This window comes from Olea europaea, unplaced genomic scaffold, assembly GCF_002742605.1.
Source record: "Olea europaea var. sylvestris unplaced genomic scaffold, O_europaea_v1 scaffold309, whole genome shotgun sequence".
Taxonomy (NCBI): Eukaryota; Viridiplantae; Streptophyta; class Magnoliopsida; order Lamiales; family Oleaceae; genus Olea; species Olea europaea.
The window spans coordinates 550,810-574,517 of NW_019249636.1; the positions used below are offsets into that span (position 1 = coordinate 550,810).

Sequence of the window (23,708 nt, forward strand, 5' to 3'; positions counted from 1 at the left end):
GAATGAAAATTGCGTGTTGCAGTAAACTTGGAGGTAGTGTATAATAAAATAAAATATATATCTAACAAACGGCGTCGTTTTTGGACCCCAATTGAAAAAAAAAAAACAAAAATGCTACAGTAAAGATGGATCAAGACACTGTTGCTTTCTACAGTGCCCTCACATTCTCATTTTTTATATAGTAGGAAAAAAGAATAATAATGTAAAAATGTGATTAAATATTTGATCATCATTTTAAAGTACATTATTAAGAACAATATTTTCTTAATAAAATATTAAAAATAAGAATGTAAAGAAAAAAGTTAAGAATGTAAACGTGTTAATGTATAAATATTAATAATCTGTAATGTAAATAAAATATAATTTATTTATAAGAGAATTGATACGAATATAATCACTCATTTTCTTATCCTCACTTTGTCAAATTAAAGAAACAAAGTTAAAGTGGGGGATAATTTGGACCGACCACGCTGCTTTGAGTCTGTCCTAAAGTATAATGTCTGAGTGATAAAATAATCCACGGCAGGCATAAAAGATAATAAATTAGAGCAATATAATAATTTACTTCTAATAGTTAATAGATTAATTAATAAAGGACTTAGTAAAATATATTTAACAGCATTAGTTAATTATATTTATCCAGATTGGCATAATGTAACATTACTAAGAAAATTTTTGGACAGACGAAAACCTGAATAAAAAAAAAAAAAAAAATTCATGGGACATAGGTCTTATTCTCTACCTTTAAAAAAAAAAAAAATTCATGGGACATAGGTCTTATTCTCTACCTTTAAAAAAAAAAAAAATTCAAATAATATCTCTAGTGTGTAGTAAAATAAATCAAGTTTTAGCAAATTTTTAAAACGATGTTTAGCTCTTGATCGACACCATTTATTTTAAAACTCTTTTTGCAGCTACTTATTTTCAACCATATATTCACACAATAAAATTTTCTACATATAAACCCAAAATTTTTCCTATTTTTCAACCACTCATTCTCCAAAAATTCACTATTCAAAACTTTGTTTTTGCCAATTAATGACCAAATAGGGACTTAATATTTTGAAGGTTCGATGAAATGTCGTGGAATCAGGTTCAAGAAGTTGAGGTATGATGCCAAATGTGTAGCAAGAGTAATTATTTGCTTACTAGAAAATCGAAATACCTATGATTGGTGGAGGGTTTTTCTCCTTCTCCTCTACTGGAAAAGGAGTTCATGGGATGTTTAATTTGAAATATTTTGGGGGTGATAGTACGATAGGATCGGAAAAGATGCACATCTAGTGTACTATTTATCATGCTCACGGTAAACATTGGGTAAAACAGGTGATTGCTAATATTCACGCAGGAACATAGCCGAGCATGATTGGTTAGGAAAGATGCTGATTGGTGGGGTAGATGATCTGGGAGAGATTGATTTGTGATTGTTCCTAATTGGATTAATTTAAAAGCATAATTCTATGAGTAGAAACCTAAAGGTTTAGGCCGCTTGGTGTATGTAGGGTTAGCGATGGCTGTGATAGAATGGGATTTTTTCTTCTATTTTACATATTGGGGGTTTGACAATTTTGGGGAATGCGGTGATGGTTGGTAGAATGTGAGAGTGAAGGTGGTGGTGGTGATGAGGGCAAGTTGATGAGTTGCGAAGTCTTGGTGATGGTTTCGATGGGGAGTTGTGGGGTTGGAGGGTCCTTGGGAAAGAAAATAAATTATTTATAAATATATTTTAAGAGATTTTGGGACTTATGTGTGAAATATTATTAGGAGAATATGTGTTGTCAATAGATTGGAGTATGTGTAAAAAGAGAGTTTTTCAAGAATGATAGACAAACGGGAAGGGTTATCAATAGATTGGAATTTGATTTAAATTCGATCCAAATCCGATGAAATTAATGGGGGATGAATTGAGGGTCTCAGTTTGATAATTCGATCATGATTCGAATCCGATAACTAAATGAAGCAAATATGTATATAAATCAATCCGATCCATTTTTTTTTTAATATAATGTGATATATTTTATATATTATCGCATAATTCATTACACACATTTTTTTTTCCATTTTGAAACTTGTATTGTACTCTACACATAAATTTCAAATAATAAATAATATTATATAATAGTATAATATTGTTAATTGAAGTATTTGAAGATATTTAATTTTTTATTAATTAAAATAACATAAAAATAATAATTAATTTATATTATATATTAAACAACCAACGGAACCAATAGTTGGCATTACTTTCATTATTCTCAACTTCTCACTTTTCACATTAAAAAGCTATTTTGGCCTTTTAATTCTACGATCCAGAAGTTGACTAAATAAAATTTTGGGAACAATACATAACTCTCACATATGAGAATTACATTTCAAAACTAACAAATTTGTAAAGTTATTTCAAAATTCAGGTATTAATTTCAATTTTCCTTTTTCTCTTGTCGCAAATATATAGGCATGCTTCCTAATTTTAGAATATTTTGTTTTATTCCTTTACCAATATACCCTTACTTGATTTTTCCCACTTAATATGTTAGCTTCTTGAAATCATCTAAATAGACACATTTCCTATTTCTTGGAAATATGAAACAACTCTCATTTCTTCTTCTTTCAAATTAAATTATTCAAATTCTTTACTAATTTCAACAATAATTTATTACTATATACTGAAAATTAAATAGGGATAAACTAGGAAAAAATATTGGCAAAAATTAATTTTTCAACTCTTAATCCGTGTGATAAATGAAATAAGTCTATATAATTGGGACGGAGGGAGTATATATATAATTAAAATTAATTATCCCACCCCAATAATACCACCCCCTCCTACCAAATTAATAACATTTCAATGAACAATATCCCCCACCCCTAGACCACTCCCTCGACCGACCCCACCTCCCGAAAAAATTTCAGAAATTAAAAATTGAAAATTACACCCCATCCTCATGGAACCACCCTACCCCTTCCCATCCCCCATAAATTTTTCAAACATTAAAAACTGGATACTACACTCCCATCCCCACGAAACACCTTATACCCCCCACCCTACGTCAGGTAGAAAATCTTTCAAAAATTGAAAACAATTTCTCTCAATACCTCATTCCATCCCCACTGTAGAAAAATTTTCGTAAATCGTGGTAGTGGTAGTAGTACTCTATGGGTGACCGAATTCGTGACTAATGGTGTTATCTGTGATAAAATTTATAGTTTGTGACTATACCTGGTTTATATGTGACTTTGTAACAAAATCAATCTTAACGGTGAAGGTATGTGACCAAATTACAACAAGTCACAATTAATGCAAAATTGGTTACAACTAGTCATAATAAACACATACTTGATCATGGAGGGTTACCACGAACAAATCTACACACACCGCATTACAACAACACAATCCACCACCAGTCACCAACACATCACCTCTAATGCACCACTACTATCACGTTCAACTCAAATCTATGACCATAAATACTACAATCACAGACATGTATTAGATGTGACTAATTGTGATCAAATTTATCTTTAGTGTAACTATCTATGACCAAATTCGTCGAATTTGCGACTCACCATTAATCTGGTTACTAACAGTCACAATGAAGACAAAGTTAGTCACATCCGGTCACAATAAACACATATTTAATCACATAGGATCATCACAAATAAATCTACGTACACCAAAGACCAACACCACAATCCATGACCACTCATCGCCACCACCACTACCACTTTCAACTCCAGTCGACCTTTACTTCAAATCCACAAAAACAAACACCATCACGATCACTTCCACCAACACCTTTAACAAATACTAACCACCACCACATCACAGGCATCACACCATAACAGAAGGACCACTAACAACTTTGAAAAACACAAGACTCGAACAGATCATCCTCCAATCCCATCTTATTCACACTTTCTACTGAGGCTTTGAATGGATCCGACACCAGATGTAGATCCCTCGGTAGTTGGAAATTCACCTTAGAATGCCTTCTTCTGTTGATGGCACGCCTCACCGCAAGTTGCAAGTCATCATCAGTAGCTCTCACGACATCGTCGTGGTGGGTGGTTGTCGAATTGATGATAGATATACAAAATATATAGTCAGGGAGAGAGAAAGGGGACGAAGAATGAGATATAAAGCAAGAGAGAGAGAGAGGATGAGAGTGGTAGTGTGTGTGGGAGTGAAGGATTGGATGTGGTGGATTGAATTATTAGTAATATATTTATTTGATATAATATTAAATCAATAATTGTAATTAACACATGAAATTTGAATTTTAAATTTAACCCCCTTATTTATGAAAACTACTCTTTAATCCTAGAGTTGTTGGTATTTTTCCCTAAAATTTTTATCTTTTTAATTTTTTCAATTTTGGATAGGCTTATCGGATCGGATACTCGATAATATAACAAATTAGATATGAATTTAATAATCAAATATCTCTTTGATTATCGAAACAGATCAAATTTGATTCATATCCGATCCATTTACATCCCTACAAATATGAGGTGAAGACTTCTTCAACCATTTCAATCGTTTTTCTTTTCGTATAATTCCCTTAAACAATGTCTCAGGCTGATTGGTCCATTTCAAAGCACACGGATAGCCACTCCTTTCTTTCACAACCGTTGATAAGATCCAATCCAACGCTGCAAGTACTTCACCCACCCCATCCTAGTCCAAAGGCACTTGTTACTTAACCCACTCACGACGCCCAAGTGTCTGCATTATTGGATCGGAAGGCACAGTTTGCCTCTTTATCTCAAGCATTATTTTGATTCACAAAAACCCATTTTTAGGGATACTGTTTGCAGTGAATAGAATTTGTAATGGATACTGGTGGTAAACTGAAGAAGGGAGCGGGAGGGAGAAGGGGTGGCGGCCCAAAGAAGAAGCCTGTTTCTCGCTCCGTCAAGGCCGGTCTACAGTTTCCGGTCGGCAGGATCGGCCGGTACTTGAAGAAAGGTCGCTATTCGCAGCGTGTCGGTACTGGAGCTCCGGTTTATATGGCTGCTGTCCTCGAGTACCTTGCTGCTGAGGTATGAAAACTCTTGTCACCTCAATATTTGCTTGCATTTCAAATTTTATATGGATTATTGTTGTAAAGGTAATTTTTATGTTGAATTATTATGTACTTCGTGAGTTTTGTTGAATCCTTAGCTTTTTGGCAAGTTAACTGGTACTAATTAATTAGAGAAGAACAGTAATTGAACTGTCTTATTAAAATTATGTGCTTGATTTGAGCTGGTTTTCTTGAATTACACGAGTCAATATCTCTCTGTTGTGTAGATGGTTACCTTTGGAGAAATTAGATTAAGCACCTGGATTTAGGGTTAACTTTAGGTTCATTACATATGCCCTAATCTCTCTAATCTCAACTACAAGAGTAATCGTAAACAAAACATCATTGTGACAATATAAAATATAGATGAATTTATCCCCTTGAAGAAAAAAATGTGAATTCATTGAAATTCTGTTCCAGGTTTTGGAATTGGCTGGCAACGCAGCCAGAGATAACAAGAAAAACAGGATCATACCAAGGCATGTGCTACTCGCCGTGAGGAACGATGAGGAGCTCGGAAAACTTCTAGCCGGAGTGACAATTGCTTATGGAGGAGTGCTACCAAACATCAATCCAGTACTTCTGCCCAAGAAATCTGAGAAGGCCGGGAAGGAGCCTACAAAATCCCCTACCAAGGCAACTAAATCTCCCAAGAAGGCCTAATCTTTGGGGGCAGCTATTATTGAATTTAATTGACTTGGTTTCTCTTTCAGTTAGTTTGTATGTAATTTGTTCTACTGTTGTTGGTATGTAAGCAAGCCTGTTTATACCTAGAACCATTGTACTTTTCATTCTGCTGCTTCTGGTAAACTGTTGTTCTTAATTTCTCAGTCTCATTTTGCAATTTCTCTGTGGATGGAATGAATTATAAGTGAATTTCTTCATTCTGGTCTGTTTTTTGTCCACTATGATGTAGTGGGATTCTCCACTTAGCTTAGAATATTTAAGTATTTATTGACTACATTTTTGTGTATGATGGTCATTATTTCGAGAAAATGAACTCTTCAAAATTTAAATAGCGATTTTTGGATAATGCATGGTTAAAATTTTAGATTTATATGTAAAATATTTTATTGTATAAATGCAAGATTGAAAATGAGTATTCATTTGGTTAGACTCAAGATCATCTCTGAATTTCTAAGTTTATAACCTTCCACAATTTATTCCAGGGCTATTTCATGGCTCATAACATGTAAAGCATCTGAAGGGATGTATACTATAGAACGATAATGATAATTGAAATAATTCAATTTAGAATTTTGCTAAAATAACAGGAAGGTTGACACTCCCCATTTGTGGGTTCGGTCAGGGAGGTTGTAAGTCTTGTTGCTGTAGCTTGGTCCTTCAATTGGGCAGTGTCTTACAATTCTGATCAACTGGTTTAGGAAGAATTTAGGGAAAGAATTACAATGTATTGAAGCAATCTGAAAACTCGATACCGTTTCTCTAACTTGCAGTAGCAGTGTAGGCGTTACCTCATAATGCAACTGATCAATGAAGTATTCACCTCAATTCATTCTATGAACTCCCTTTTTTTCTCAATAACAGTTTTTGAACTAAAAGTGCTGCACCTCTTTCCATTTGGCATGCCATGTTGATGCTAGCTATTCAAAGAGGCCATCGTCAGCCTCGCTAGGCTAGAACCTCCAGGACTTCGCTAGGATCGAAGGGATGCAGAACCTAGGGATGTCAATGGGCCGAGCCGCGAACCACGAGCTCGACTCGTTTCATAACGAGCACAAGCTTGACGGCCGAGCCGAGCCCGGCTCGCGAGTAGACGTCATTTTTAATTTAATTTTATTATTATTATTTTTATAGAACAAATAGGTAATTTGAAAAATAAAAAAGTAATTTTTTTTAACTAAAAGAGATAGAAAAAATAAATATGAAAGCTTTATTTTCTTTTTTAAAATAGATAAAATATAAACCCTCCCCATTTATCTGGGCTTGGGACTAGCTCCTTAAATTTTCAGTAGGCGGAGTTAAAAATTGTACACGAACAATTTTTTGTAGCGTATAAAATTTTTTAAAGAAAATTAAAAGTAACGATAAAAAAAGAAAAATTTCATTAATATAATTAAATCAAATATTACTTACTTGACGACATGGAATTTCGGTATATTATGAGCGTCCTGCCAATCTTTAATGCACATTAAGGCTTCTAAAATATCTTCTTTCAGTCAGCTCTTAACCTCGCTCAAAACTCTCTTATCTGCACTAAAAGCAGACTCCGAAGCAACAGTGCTAATCGGAGGTGCTAGCAGATCTTTTGCAATCGCAGATATAACTGGCCAACGTCGTTTATACCTTCGCCAGAATTCAATTACTTCGTCTGAATTTTTTTTAATTATTTTATCTGTTGACATATTCTGGTTGAAATAATCAATTAATTTAGCAGGCAATGCATTATGACTTGAGCCTATAAATGTATGATGAGAATGAGATACAGATGGTGATGACATGGCAGTGGTAGTAGATGAACACATTGTAGATGAATCAAATCTATACGAATTAATGCCTTGAAATAAATTAAATATTTTCGTATCTTCTTCTTCAATTTCAGTGGAAGGAGTAGGTGCAGATGGTACCCGACTAATATTGGTACCCATTCGGTTTGCATATAATTCATACATTTTACATAATGTTTGCTCTAAATTTCTATATGTGACAGGTGTATCAAATGTTAAGGCGTTTGAAATTTGATCAATTATATATTTAGTTCTCGATAAATTATATCGGGGTTGCATCACGCATGCTAAAGGAAATAACATGGGCAAATCTTCCCAATATTTTCTAAATTTTAATTCCATAGCAATTATAATTTCACTAAAATCAGGGTCATTTCTGTATTTATGAAATGTTTTTGCAATTATATAAAGACGTCCAAGCACCATACAGCTGGTGGGATAGTAAACGGCCGAAAAAACTTATTGGTTTCATAAAAAGATGTCAAAAATTTTTTAACTTTCAAAGCTAAATACCAATCACGTTCAGTTAACATACCCTCGTCATCACTTCTAACATGTCTATTGTTATAAAAGTTAGTTATTAAATGTTTAAAAGCTTCACATGACTTTAACAACAAGTAAGTAGAGTTCTACCTATGACCTACATCGCTAACAAATATTTTAGTATTTTGCACTTTTATTTCGGTACAATAATCCTCAAATGTTTGTTTTCTACTAGGAGAGATTGTGATATATATATTAGTGCGTTCCTAATATTTTGAAGTTCAGCCTTTATATATTTTAAACCATTTTGGACAATTAAATTCAAAATATGACATACACAACAAATATGAAACAAATATCTACCAAAATCAGGTTGTAGTACCCTATGCAATTTTTCAGCAACTACTTTATTAACACTAGCATTATCGAAAGTAAATGAACGAATTTTACTTTCGCAATGATATTCTCTAACAATACTAATAATAGCATTAAATATATTATTAGCATTGTGAGAAAACTCAATAATTCTAAAAGTAATAATTTTTTTATACATGCACCAAAGTGGGTCTATATAATGTGCAGTTGTAGCTATATATGCTCTTTTATTAATATCTTCCTATATATCTGAAGTTAAAGATATGGCACCCTCATATTTTTGCAAATTCATAATTAATTGTTGTTTTGTTGAAGTAAAATACTGTATTGTATCAGAACGACGAGTGTTTCGACTTACCCAAATGTACCTTGGCTGTAGATATTCTTTCACATACGAGACGTAGTGTTGGTTGTCAATTAATGCCAAAGGCAACTCAGCACCAGCAACAAGCTTCACCATCCTGGTCCGAGTTTTCTCCTCCGAATACACCCATGTGGATAGGGGTGCAATAGAACCATCGGCGTCTGGACTGCCAAATTGCAATTGTGTTTGACAGCCTGGAATAAGTCAGTGTTTGGCCGCACATACTTTGTAATGACAGTTGAGATGGGTGGTACCAATTTCTCTTTGCCATGCCAATCTTTGTTGGCAGTATTTACATACTGCTTTGGATTCTTAGACTCCATTGACGATTTTTTCCGTTGAAATCAACTTAAAGTGATCCCAACATTTTGCTTGTTTTTCCCCCTTTCGCTTTCCTCTCGCATCAGGAGTGTTTAATTCAACCTCTTCTTTCTGATTGTATTCCTCTTTGGGAACGTCAACATCATCCAAATTAATTGGATAAATTTGGATTGCCGCTTACATGATGATGAAGATCTAAATCTGAAATATTTTCAGGTAGGGGTACGTCATTTAGACCTTCAAATTGATTCTGAAATTGACTTTGCGGTGTCATAGGCGATTTGTTTCCTCCCACACCGAACAAGTTTTCGACAAATGAGCGTGAATCCATTTGTTTAGTTGTAATAAGTAATAACTAGTAGAAGAATAATTGTATAAATGTAGTGAGAAATAAAAATTGGATGAAATTTCAATAAATATAGTGAGAACTGAGAAATGAGAATTGGATATTGTATAAATGTATATAAAAATTGCAAGTTATCAACACAATACAAGAAACTTGAGAGAAAGATAATTGAGAGTTGAGAGAATTGTAAAAGAATTTGTGGCTATTTATAGAAGAAAAGGAAAAAAAAATTTAAGGACCAAAACGGTCACTGAAACTGAAAAAATTCAGTGACCGTTAACGGTCAAAAAAAGGAAAAAAAATAAATAAATAAATGAGGGACTGAAACGGTCACTGACAAAAAGTCAATGACCGTTCATAAAGTGACCGAAACGGTCACATTTTCATAAGAGCTTCCAAACGAGCCGCTCGTTGGCTCGCTGCAAACGGCTCGTTTTTGTGTGAGCCAAGCGGGCTCGGTTCACCCACCGAATTGGGTCGGCTCGCGTTCGGGCTCGTTTTTTATGAGCTCGAGCCACCCATGAGCTCCGTTTTCGCGAGCCGACGAGCCACTCGACCCATTTGCCACCCCTAGCAGAACCTCTTTAGGCCAATCCAAGGCCTCGGAGGTGACACCATACAAGACGATGCAAAGCCTCACCATTGCCACTGCCACCTTTGGGCCTCAGATGACTTTAGCTCCAAGGCATCAAACGAAGTTGTAGCTTCGACCCTTTACTCCAAGGTAATGGGAGGAGGCTCAACATTTGCTTTATGAAATAGACCTCTTGAGTTCGAGCCATATGAGGTTGATCCCTTGATTCCCTTCCCAAGTGACTTGGCAAGTGGCAATCCGTTGCCGAAGTGATTGATTTGATAACATACAAAGGTGCTTGCAGCAAAATCTTCGTTACTTTACTTTGGAGGGAAAAGTCGCCACATGTTTATGATGGCTAGAAGTAACGCTTCTGAAATGACACAAATAAGTTGTTGAGATGAAACCACATATCACGCATCTAAGTGGCCTCTCACCCAATGCCTTTTGCCTATAAATACTCAAGCTATTTCTCACATGAAGAGGATTCAGAGTCTAGGAAATTCGATCTTGGTCTTTCTAAACTTTGACTTTCTTTCCAAATTCTCGTGTTTGCGAGTTTTTCCCATGCCAAAATTATTCTCATGTACTTGTGTTTCAATTGACCTTTGATTCTAATGTCGAAGTGCACACAATCACTACACCTCCATTTTCCTACTTGGAGAGGTATCGTGGTTTGTGCTCTAAAACATGTGATCAAGCGTGAAAATAACATATTCGTGGGATGGAAGATGCTAGAATTCAGTTGACGCGCTATACCACCAAATTCAAAGATCAATAGAAAGTATTCAACTCAAATCAATAATATATATTTTTACTATTAAAGTTTCCAATTACCGCTATGAGTAATGTCATACCAAAAAATGAGAATTCAAAACAGGCTGGAATAAGCAATGTACGAGGTGCGAGTGACTAGAGAGCTCTTGCTTATGATTTTTTCACAATATGAGCACTTGAAATTGGATGTATTAATGTGCACTTATTTTGTCTTTGCCTAATTTGCCTCTACTATTTAAGAATCAGTTCATAGAAAAATAAATCCCATCCAATAGTAGGGTGGAAGGAGATGATGATGAGGCGACGTGAGGTGCACTTGGATCGCGGATAAGATGATGAGATATATTTTTGTTTCTTTTCTTTATTTATTTTTAATCGAGAGATCAAACATAAGAGGTGGGTTGGGTGAGGTTTTTTGGCAATATTTTAATTTCATGGGGTGGACCCCATGTGTCTGATGTGGAGGGGTTATGTGAATCCCTCTTCTGTACGTTTAACATTAATCTTTTTAATCAAACTAATGGTATATGGTTCATTTTATTTAAAATTTGACATTTTAAAGGCCAATCTAATTTTTCCATCTAAAAAGAACCAAATATTTGAAAGTTTTGGGACCCAAGTGCTTGAAATCAAAGGTTGGGAATATATCATCATAACCTTCAAATGCAAAGGACACTAAGTGCAATTTATTCAATTTTTTATAAATAATCAAACTTCATTTTTAAAACACACATGGACCATAAGTATCACTCACCACTCATTTCTATCTCTTTCTAATAAAATGCACACTTAGGAATGAGAATTGTGATGAGTCGTTCATCGCTCGGCTAGACTTGGAAACGACTAGCGGGCTAAGCCTAGACCAAAAATCCCGCTTGAGATGCTTGTTGACTCATGAGCCACACGAATTGGCTTGCGAAGTGGCCAGTAGTTGAGTTAATGGTCCCATTTCTTACAATATCCAGCTTGGCAACGAAATTATCCCACATACATAACCCCGAAATCCTAATCTAACGGACAAAGAAAAGCCAAGTCATGGATCCGCAACACACTCTATCAGCCAATGGGAATCCGCTATTATTCTATATATAAACAATCCGCCTCCCTACCAACAACCTAAAGCGCCTTCTAATTGTCATTCAAATTGTATTTTCAAACCTTCATCCATTCATTCTTAATGGCACCGAAGGCGGAGAAAAAGCCGGCAGAGAAGAAGCCGGTGACGGCGGAGAAGAAGATCTCGAAGGAAGGCGGGCCCAGTGCCGATGGTAAGAAGAAGAAAAAGATCAAGAAGAGCAGCGAAACATACAAAATCTATATATTCAAGGTTCTGAAGCAGGTGCATCCAGACATTGGAATTTCCGGTAAGGCCATGGGAATCATGAACAGTTTCATCAATGACATTTTTGAGAAGCTCGCAATGGAATCGTCGCGATTGGCTCGCTACAACAAGAAACCTACGATCACCTCTCGTGAGATCCAGACTGCTGTAAGGCTTGTTTTACCGGGCGAGTTGGCGAAACATGCGGTTTCTGAAGGTACCAAAGCTGTTACGAAATTTACAAGTTCTTAGAATAACATTAATGTTTCTCTCTATGTTGTTGATTGGAGAAATTATAGAGCTTAGTTGATCTGTTTTTTATTTCATTTTTTGAATTGATCTGTAAGAAATTAGGTTTATTTATGGATCTCACACAGGCAGCAAGAAGTGCAATCAATTCCAAGCATTATGCAGAAATTAATCATATGACAATTGACTTCATATTCAATACAACTTACTGTGAGAATTTTCTCCGAGTTCAATTACATTGAAAACTATGTCTCTACCTTGTATAAAATGAAATGTAGATGATTTGTAGAACATCACTCACAGAGAAAACTATCTTAAGAATCAAAGTACATGCCTAATAGTCATCAATTTTCTTGAACAATATTAACTTAAATCGATGGTAAGAAAATTGATGACTAGGGGTGTCTCTCATTTTGAAGACTCCACTGCTAACCAACCAGATTCGGTATTTAAGCAATGTCGTGTGTTCACAATGTTCAACCAAATCAACAATCTATTCTAGTTCTATCATCAGCCATGGGTTCGAATCCAAGCGAAAATTCTAGTATTTATAGTTATATGCTCAATATTCCTTCGGAATCAACGAGCTTTGTTTTTGCGTTTGTACTATTTCGTGTTTCTTGCTGCATCACAAGAGCATATTGCATGGAACCTGATTTGTTAAGTAGAATGACAAGAAACGATTGTATCATTTCTTCATTATGTCAAAATTAATTTGAGCTTCATGCTGATATAAATGTCAAGGTGCATGATATGTTGTTCATCAAAACTTAATCCTAATCTTTATACACAGTGGCAGTCTTTCAAACGGGAAGATCATACAATAGAAAATTGCATTGACAGACAAATATTTGTTACTTTGTATTTGGTTCAACGTTGTAATAGTAATTGTAGTTTTTCATGATCATCATGATATAGTATAGATAACTATTCGTCTAGTAATATGAGCTTCATGGTTCGCCCATTGATTGCAAGAAGAGAACAAACTAGCGTCGTAAGTTCTCCACTATGTAGTCTGCATAGAGGCTCCTGTACATTAAGAAAAATATGTACCCGATCAAACTCAAATGACAACGGTGGCATACTGGCATCCAAAGTTACAAGGACATGACAGCAAATGACAATTGACAGAATTGTAGCAAGTCCATCGTATGTCCATGATCACGTGATGAAATCAATAATCTTCGGATAAAAGCCACTTGATCATGGGCAAAAAAATTGTCAAAAAGACTGACAATGAGTTCTAGAGCTATATTTACTTCAGTAGCAAATAGTACAAGCATCGTAAAAAATAGTGAAACACGAGAATGGAAGGGGGAGATATTTTTATGTTTGCATATGTTAAGCTATATGTACCCCTTATTTGAATTTATGCTATACGTTGTAGGAGAGTGAAGTTAGGTTATTTATTTCTTTGCATGTTTCCTCTTATAAATCTATATGAAGGCAAAAATGTTCTCTCTTTATAGATATGTTTTAGTAACATTTTTCGTTGCACTGTTTAACTCATATTTTGAAACGGCAAAAAGGGGATGAATGATGTTCATCACCACTTACATGGAACGCTGGATAGCTTCATAGGCCTTTGTTGCTGGCAGAAAATCATCAACTGCAACATCCTTGTTCTCATTTTTCTTGTCTGATCAAGTGTTAAGAGAAAATGTTCATATCGTTGATACTGACGACGCTGCGAATTCATAACACACTAAATAATGAAATAAGAACTTTTTGGCAAAATAGAAAGTTTATGCTATATAGAATTTATGTTCTGATTTGAAAGGATACAATCTTCAAAGAATCGACGAATTTCAGCCAAACGATGAGGTGGAAGCTCTTTTATGTCTGTGTAGTGCCGATATTCAGGGTCATCGGCACAGACAGCAATTATTTTGTCGTCTTTCTCTCCCTGTGTTCCAAGGCAAACTCATATTTCTCTGAACAATAAAAATGAATATCATTTACATGTAAAATATAATACGTACTTGATCAATCATGGGCATTAGGCCTATTGCTTTTGCCCTGAGAAAGCACCCTGGAACAACTGGTTCCTGTTTATGTATCCATATGGTTGGGCATCAAGAAAAGTCGCATGCATGAAAAAACAATGTCATCAAAAGTTAAAAACATTTAAGAAATCAGAGTTTGAAAAAACCATCTGCAAGATATTGAGTATGTTGAGTATATCAAATACATCCATGTGTGCAGCATAAAAGCAGGCAAAAGTTAATATTAGTTGGTCAGATTAATACATTTTTCCATTTGAAATTTATGTTAAGCTCGGATACAAATTTGTATTTTTAAAAGCCTTTAGTCTAGCACATTATCTTCTGAACTTCTCTTTTCTCAAAAATTAGGTGGGCACCTTATGCATTCATCTTGGTAGCTGTTCGATCACTAAAATTTGAAAATTATCCCAGGTTTAAGGTGTACTTGTCACATACATCTTATCAAATTATTGCAGGCATCCTTTTTACATCCACAAATCACAAATATTTTGGAGTACTAGCAAAAAAATTCCAGATGAAAGAGCATACCTGCATGATGACCAATACATCCATAGGGTCATTGTCCTCACAAAGAGTACGAGGAATGAAACCATAATTATGAGGGTATACAACTGATGAGTAAAGAACGCGATCAACCTGCAGTAGCATAAGCATTTCAGAACTCACAATTTTATTACAGCTTGCATTAGAAGTTTATGCACCAGGTACCTTGATTAGACCAGTTTTCTTGTCAAGTTCATATTTCACCTTACTTCCCTTACTAATCTCGATCACCTGCAGGTATTAACCTAGTTTATTTGAGTTCCTTAAATACAAAATATACCAATGTTCTCCACAAATTCATCAGCTGAGAAAAGGGAAGACAAGCAGCAAACTCATCTCAGCTCTAAAACTTCCATAAAAGAAAGCATAATGATAGTAGATGGTTATCAACTAATCCACTTCAGTGAAAGAAATTCACATTAGAAGTCAAAATGAATGTAAATTACAAAGTACCAATGAATCAGCTCATTAACCTAAAAGCAATTTTATTTTCTTTCTGAGAAGCAAGCAAAATCCATTAACTAGACAGAATATATAAGCATAAAGAAAATACCAAAGGACATTTGATCCAAATAATACTCAGTTGACATGTTTACATGAAAATGTGGAGCAGAGTCGGGTGATTATTAGCAATTTTAAGAATCAACTCTTGTAATAGTAGAAAAAAGATGCAATTTCATTAAAAATGTGAGAAGTATTTTAGTATAATTGCATCTGGCACCCAAAACTTAAATGTGACATGATAACTATTTCAAGCAAACTGCATTTATTTGTTACAGCAATAGAGTGAATTGCATAGGTTTGATAACATTTTATCCAACAATATTTATTTTTGCAGTAATAATGTCAGAATGGGAGTGACCAGGACACAAAATTGAAAATCAAAATATTGGTCACATGGCTAAAAGAGGCATCAATAACAAAGTAGACTTAGATTGATTGACAAAATTTCAAACTGGATATATCCAATGAAGAGAAAAAAAATGAAAAAAAAATCTATAAAAGATAAAAAAGGGGTTAATAGAGGTGGATCAAAATTATCATAGAATGGAATCAAAACAAATGGGGAAAAAATGAGAAATTTGATGGAGTGAAATAGCAAAACATTTTTTCAAAAGTCAGCTCGGAAAAAAGCTTAGACAATTTCAGTGAGGCAAGTTACATGTTTCTCTTTTATTTAAGGGTAACAAGTTCAAGCCTAAAACCAGATTGGCATGCTTATCAGATAAGGTTATTTCATCTAAAATGTTACGACTTACCAACTGTTTAACCATAAGATGATATTCACATTTATTCAAGCTGAAAGCATAGAATCAGCCCCCGTTTGGCCCCATTCTTTTCAAATTTTAATGGTGGGAATAGTGTTTTTTTGAAAAATGTGTGGTTGAAAAAGAACGAAAAATTTTTGATTTGGGGATAATATTATTTTATGGAAAATTGTATGGTTGAAAATAAGAGTGAGAGAGAAAGAATGAGAAGGAGAATGGGGGCCAAACGGGGGCTCATAAGGCATTTTTCAACTTTAGTTAGTTTCTCTATTTTAGACCAACAAATAACTATGTAAAGACCTAGAGAGAATTCAATGTCCTTACACAGTTGAAAACTGTTGGGGCTCCAGGTCCTGCAAATAATAATAAAGACATATTAAGCTCTAGCACACTAGTCTAGATTTTACAATCTAGGAATTGTAATTTACCTATCTCAAGATCATGCCAAGGATGGGCAGCCACTGTTTTCCTGCTCATGGAGGAGAGTATCCTTTCATTAAGAGGTGGATGTGATGACATCTGAGGGTAGAGAGTTTTATTTGGTGTCTCAATAGGTGGTGTCATAACTCCAAGTTGCATATCAAAAATATGGATTAAACGTCTCTCTTCATTTTAAAAATCACATAGGAATTGAAATGATGGTGAATGAAGATAAAAGATATTCTTAGTGGATTAGGAAAAGATAGTTTGATTTAGATCAGCTCACTTCAGTTTATTATAGTTTCAATGACGGTCTATGCAATGTAATACTTAAACTTGACTATTTACAAACATATGTTCTCCCCCTAATATCCACTTCTCTTCTCTTATTCTTCTTCCTTTCCCCTTCTTTTATAATTTTAGTTCTTTGTTTGTTGCATTCTAAGTCATAAATCCTCTTCCTTTTCAAAACCATATGTGCTTACTTGGCCAATCTAATGCTAATAAGGCTTGCAGTGGAACAGGTGAAATAAGAACAACAACACTATCATGCTCTATGGAGAATAAGCTATAAGCCTATAACTCAAAACTACAAACAGAACAAATTTCTACTCACATATTAATAGATTACAAAATCATCTACATGTTGAATAAATTGGTTTCCATTGCATAGTTTATGAAGCAGCTATAGGAAATTTTTAAAAATTGAAATACTGAAATTGGAGGAAAATCCTAGATTGCAGAGAATTGATCAAATTACTTAGATTTGGGCGATTTGATCGCATTACTTTCATTTATTACCACATATATACTGTAAATTAATATATATATTGTGAACTTATATACAAGGAATAATAATTTTTCTACCCCAAATCCTGTTTGCACGTGTTAACGCTTTGATGAAAAAATGAACCCCGACTAAACACGAGGGCGTGTTGAAAACAAAATTATAATGTTATAACATGCAGCCTCACTAACATATTAAGTTTTTACATCAGGTGATCCACAAAATCCAAAAATCATTATTTAGCCCATGTTTGTTACAGATTAAAATTCAGATTTTAATTTAAGTCAAAGTTAACAATGAATTTTAACCACATATTTCATGGGTCCCACAACTTTTCAACCACTCATTCATCAACTTTTATTAAAATTAAAATTTACTAAAAATCTAATTTTAGTCTCCATCAAATAGGGGCTTAACTTTACAATCCAGATTGCACAAGTGATCTACTTTATATGATAAGAAGGCACAATAATATTGTCTGTGTGATGATATATATATACAATTAGGTATGTTTTTCAGATAAAAAGGAAGAATAGATTAAGTAGAACAAAAAAATATTCTGATGGAATTGCAACAACACTAATGGTAAAAAAGGGGTAAAAATTGCTTGCAATCTACGGGGAAAAAACCTTTGAAATCGAACAAGTTATAACCTCTTGTTTGTACCATAATATCAAACGACTTGTCATTTGTTGCTATAACACTTATCATTCAGGCACAGACGAAACTATGGAATTATCAATAAATATTCGAACAGTAAATCGGAAAAAACCGTTAAAAGCCTAAGATAGAGTATTCGTAAGGGAGAAGAAAAAAGCTGCCATGTTTTGCACTGAAAGCACAAATGAATACAATGGGATCACACATATCAGCTCGAAACTAAAGTTTACAGAATTTCACATATTTACAAGTGTGCAAAGGGGAGTATTTTTGCAAGTATAATAATAAAAAAGTTAAAACATCAAACCACCTCACGAATACGGAACGATCAAAATAGAAAGAACACTCGCTTATGCAGGTGAACATGACCGTTCCTGTATACGAAATATCTATCGAAATCGAACAAAATAAGCCTAAACATAAACAGAAATTCACTAACTAGAGCCGTGTGAGCTTGCATCGATCACGAAGTGTTAAAATTTCGTCCTGGTACAACTAATTCTTGACGAGAACAAAAAAATGCACATATCTATATACAAAATCTTCGGAAACGTGCAGCATATATGCAAAAAAAAAGAAAGAAAAGAAAGAAAAAAGCACGGAACAGAACGAAAACAGAATCCCAGAAAGATTAAATGAAACGTACCTAAAATGATTTAAAAAGAGAAAACGGAGAACGTAGGTTGAAGACAAAAAAGTAAAGATCTCGAAGAGAAAATTCAACGTAAAGACGAAGACAAGTTCAGTGTATTTATGGAGTAAAGGAAGCGCTTGTTCCAATATAATCATGTTTTTTTATTGGTTATTGAAATTTAAAATATCGAATTTTGATTATTGAATTTTAAAATACGTTATATATTACTCATCGAATTTTGAAATATGTCGTAAGTAACTCACTAACATAATTATTGAACTTTGAAAAATATCGAGTTTACAGTGAATAATATACCACATTTTTCAAAATTCAATGAATAAAGTATAACATTTTTCAAAATTTAGTGGTCAGAACTCAATATTTTAAATTTCAGTAAGCAATCGAAATTTTTGTCAATAAATTTTGAAAAATATTGTACATTACTCACTAAATTTTGAAATATACCATACATTACTTACTAGTATAACTGTTGAATTTTAAAAAATATCGAATTTACAGTAAGTAATAAACAATATTTTCTAAAGTTCAGTGAGTAATGTACAATATTTTTCAAAGTTTAGTGATTAAAACTCGACATTTTAAATTTCAATGAGCAATCGAAGATATGAAACTAAGTTCAGTTACAAAACTCGACATTTTAAACTTTAGCAGCCAACAAAAAAAATGGACCTAAATTCAGTGACCATTGGAACAATTAACTCCTCTAGAGCATAGGGAAAACGGAAAAGTAAAATACCATTTCTTTCCAAATTCAAGATGAGAAAAATTCGCCGTACCATTTCTCTCCATGTCAATTTTTGTTTTTGTATTTTGAAAAATATCATTTTTTTCAAAAAATTTTCAAGATTATCATTTTTGGACCTTTTTGCCCTCATAAAATTTAAATACTCTACACGCCTTTGAATTGACAATATAAAAAAATTATACAAAAAGTGAATGCAACAATCAATCACCTCACAAGTGTACTTCAAAATCACTACAATATAAAAAAATAAAAAAAAAACACACACACACACACACACAAATATATATATATATATATGAGCAAAATTTATTAACCATAAATTCATTCATTTTTCTCTTTTCAATACATTTCTTTGCCCCTATAATTATTATTTTTCATTTCAATCACCTACTCTACTCTCCACACAATCATTGCAAAATTTCACCTTTCTTCTTTTTTATATTTCCTCTCTTGATTTTTTGAAAATTATATTGAATGCAAGTTTTTGCATTGGGATCCTGTTTTTCACATTAGTATAGATGGAAAAAGAATATCTTAGGTAGGGTTTCAAGTATGTGCATTTCTTTTTTCGATCGATTGAAGGTTTTGTTTCAATTTTTTTTTCTTTTTTATTAATGTTCCTAATTTTTTTATCTTTCTCTTAGATTGCGCTATCAATTTTTAGTTCTCTACATCTAGACCGTGGGTTAGTTTGTTCTTCGTTTTGGGTTCGTTCTTCTCAATGACTTTGTTCCGGGTGTACATTTACATGTAGTTTGGATTTCTCCATTTTTTGTTGGGGATTTTGATTTTTTCTAATTTTTTATTATATTATATATGAAATCTTTTTCATACTTTTCTAAAAGAAATATTTCAAGTTTTGTCAATTTTTTTTACTTCGTATTTAGTCGAGTTTGTTTGGTTTGTAGAAATTGATTGCTATATTATACGTAGCATTCTAATTTCTTGTACCTTAAAATAAAAATCAGATTTTAATCGTCCCCCAAAATAAAAGAATTTGATTTCGTTCACTACTTTTTATAGCTACCTACTAATATTGAAAAGTCATCGAAATATCCTATAAATATTGTCATGGACTATTCAAGTTAGAAAAATATTAGATGGTGAATGAAAAATGAAAAATTAGCATTTTGTACATCGTTTTATACTTTAATTTACTTGAGGAACAAATAAAAATCAATATGCATACACCACACTATATTGTAATAGTATTGTAGGAGTAACAACCTTAACTTTCCCAAACAGTTATGGTTAAATTGGAGCTCTAGCATTCGTCTAGCAAATCCCTCTCACTTAAGGTATAGTTCGTCTAAACACTTACCATCTAAGTTGGTAAGCTTCTGTTGATAGCATAGAACCTTGTCATTTCAACCTATCTTGTTTCTTACATTTTTCTAGGTTAGGCATGAGTACCAAATCTTTTAAGTGAACTGTTTAATTTGTCACAATGAAAGTCTGGAAAGTTATGAATTCTTGACACATGAGAATTTCTTGACAGATTAGTTATGTGACCTATTTGTCGCGATAAAATGTTGTTCCCATCATTTCATTTTAGTTATTATCGACAGATGACTAAATATCGACAGATGAGTGATCTGTTGATATGGACTGTCGTTCTCGATAGGTAAAGGTAGTATTTCTCGAACATTATACATTTGTTTTTGCTTTCTTACATACGTATTTTGTATTAACATCTGAGGAATTCAAAATTTTAAATACTTTCATCTTATTCTGTAGTATGCGAACTAGAAATATTAAAGTCATGTCCATTAATGTTGTGATTGTTGTTTTCAACTAGATGGAGGAGGCATCAACTCATGCTCGGATGATTATGAGGGTCCATTGCCCAGTGGAAAATAGGAGGTGAATGATATGTTCAACAATTTTGAGGAATTTAAAATTTTAAATACTTTCATCTCATTCCATAGTTTACAATTTAGAAATATTGAACTCATGTCGGTTAGTGTTGTAAATGTTGTTTTCAAGTAGATGAAGGAGCTACAGAGTCCGAAGTGTCATGCTTGGACAACGAAAAAGTTTCCTTAGCTTGTGGAGTGATGGAGATGGCCACCTTACCCTTCGAAGGCAACGATGTTGTTAACACAAAGAGGCATTGATCGACACGCATTCGATTCTTACAGTATCTACTAGGACTCCATATACCAAGAAGAGGAGAAAGAGAGTAAAGAAATAGTGTGACAAAGTTTGTTAATGCTATGTTAGAATCAATTTATGACAGTTTACTAAATGACCCCATTTCTTCTCTTCAAGAATATGGTTATAAACATGATTTAATGGTTGCATCCACATGTTGGTACACATTTTGTCATTTCTTGTTTCTTGTACTTATTGAATTGTTTGATTAGCACAAGACAAAATTGTTGAATTTTTTAATTGAAATATGATTATGAAAAGTTTAAATACCAAAAAGATTTTGGACCATGTTACAAGTAAGATAAAAAAAAGTACTGGACTTTGTTACAAATTAGATACAAAAGTACTTATGAAAATTGATTACCCACATGTAGGAAACTTTAAGATAAAATGGTACACATGATTTATGATTCACATTTTCCATAAAATTGATTACTAACAATTATATGCAGGAAATTTTATGATAAAATGGTACACATGATTTTTAGGACTTGCATTTTCCATAAATTATGAACAAAGTTTGGAGGATAAAAGTACACTTAAACCTTAAACCATCAACCCAATTGTCACCCAAGCAACACTTAAAGCTGTGATTTGATGGTTGTATTCTAAATGACCATAATTGCTTCCTTCCAAGAATTTGATTATAAATAGTATGACATAACTTTCTTCTCAGTTACACTTAAACACTTCTCCAACTTTGTGACACTTTATACATCAAATATTTCAAACAGTTTCATTTAATACGACCATATCGAGATAATGCGCTCGTCCATGGAAAGCAATGAACCGTTGAATTTGAATGAGTCTCTGCCAATACCCGGTTCGTCTTCATTTTTCCCATCATAATTTCTTGGAATGATGAGAAAGTCAACCCCCTAAATAGTAGGAGATCCATTTTCTGTTGTTCCTTTCCCAACTTGAACAAGATTTCAAGTGAAGCCTTGCAGTACTTAATGATGTGTTCTAGTTCATGGTTCTGTATGAAGATGAATCCAACAATGATGAGTCATTGGCAAACGTTCCACCTTCTGAGATAATTGTTATAAGCTCGAACGATTTTGATGAGGACAGAGGGAAAACATTCAAATGTCGACAATGATTGAAGTGTGCTATAATTGTGTACATCTAGGTACTGAATTATGTATTATAGTTTTGTCGGGGATGAATATTGTAATGTCTTTACCAAATGTTCTACAACAGCTTATCCCTTATGCTTCTTATTTGTAGTTACATTTTTCGCTTTGCAACTAATTGTCAAGAATGACAGAAACCTTTTGTCGAAATCGACAGTTTAACTGTCAGGATGTTATACAATATTTTGTCTATGTAAGTATTTTGTTTGTGAACTTAAATACGATTCATGTCTGCAAACGATAATGAAATGATAATGATAATATTAGTTGAAAATGATAATGTAAGTTGAGAATGTGCTCAGGAATAGTATATCCCTAATGCATCTTATTTGTACTTAAATTTTCTACTTTACAACTATCTGTTGAGAATGATAGCAACCTTTTGCGGAACCGACAATTTAACTGTAGGGATGGTATGTTATTTTTGTCTATGTTATTTATTTTGCTTGTGAACTTAAACACGACTAATGTTTGCAAACAATAATAAAATGAAAACGATAATATAACTTCAGAATGTACAACGCTATTGGGGGAACATTCAAAATACAACTTCAATCACTTTCAAACATCAAGCATATTTACATGAGTTGTGTTAGAATGAGGTTGGAATGCGTTGTCCGATTTTTATCAACTCTACCATACCGAGTGTATAAGGTAATATTTGTCGAAACTTCAATAGAAGTGGTTTTGTCCACTCTTCACTTCCGTTCATCTCCATATGAACAAATTTTCTCCCATGTGACACGATAAATATCAAATGATTACTAATACTTAAGAAGTTGATATTGCAACAGTAAGAATTCTGTACAATCAATATGTAAGCATTTAATAGCATGAAAGTGGTGCTTTCAAATATTTAAATTCATTTAATAGCAAAGGGTGAAAGGAAGGGTTGAAATGTCTATTTAGCAAGTTAAAATGTCTATCCTAATAGTTTCGAAATGTCTAACCCTACGATTTTTAAATATCAAATTCGAAGTTGAACTGTTG

The 23,708-nt window shown here is 33.5% G+C and overlaps 3 protein-coding genes across 6 annotated transcripts; 2 read left to right on the forward strand and 1 right to left on the reverse strand.

Moving 5' to 3' along the window:
- The first annotated feature begins 4,709 nt into the window (after window positions 1-4,709).
- On the forward strand, window positions 4,710-5,958 carry LOC111385130 (histone H2A). Its single transcript, XM_023009509.1, has 2 exons — window positions 4,710-5,043; window positions 5,487-5,958. Exons 1-2 carry the CDS (start codon window positions 4,834-4,836, stop codon window positions 5,727-5,729), a joined length of 453 nt encoding a protein of 150 aa, XP_022865277.1. The 5' UTR covers window positions 4,710-4,833; the 3' UTR covers window positions 5,730-5,958.
- A 5,934-nt stretch (window positions 5,959-11,892) lies between these two features.
- LOC111385126 (histone H2B.9) lies at window positions 11,893-12,555 on the forward strand. Its single transcript, XM_023009501.1, has one exon. The coding sequence runs from the start codon at window positions 11,952-11,954 to the stop codon at window positions 12,345-12,347; it is 396 nt and encodes a 131-aa protein (XP_022865269.1). The 5' UTR covers window positions 11,893-11,951; the 3' UTR covers window positions 12,348-12,555.
- A 493-nt stretch (window positions 12,556-13,048) lies between these two features.
- On the reverse strand, window positions 13,049-18,769 carry LOC111385127 (soluble inorganic pyrophosphatase 4). Of its 4 annotated transcripts, none has more exons than XM_023009506.1 (9): window positions 18,675-18,769; window positions 16,590-16,680; window positions 16,486-16,514; window positions 15,059-15,124; window positions 14,879-14,986; window positions 14,327-14,392; window positions 14,130-14,250; window positions 13,902-13,983; window positions 13,049-13,373 (listed from the first exon to the last, which is right to left on the reverse strand). In XM_023009506.1, exons 2-9 carry the CDS (start codon window positions 16,678-16,680, stop codon window positions 13,331-13,333), a joined length of 606 nt encoding a protein of 201 aa, XP_022865274.1. In that variant the 5' UTR covers window positions 18,675-18,769; the 3' UTR covers window positions 13,049-13,330. The 4 variants fall into 4 exon arrangements, with proteins under 4 accessions (XP_022865274.1, XP_022865272.1, XP_022865273.1 ...); XM_023009504.1 differs by having other exon boundaries at window positions 16,590-16,727; window positions 18,675-18,758; XM_023009505.1 differs by lacking the exon at window positions 18,675-18,769 and adding an exon at window positions 18,468-18,655.
- Between the last annotated feature and the right edge of the window lie 4,939 nt (window positions 18,770-23,708).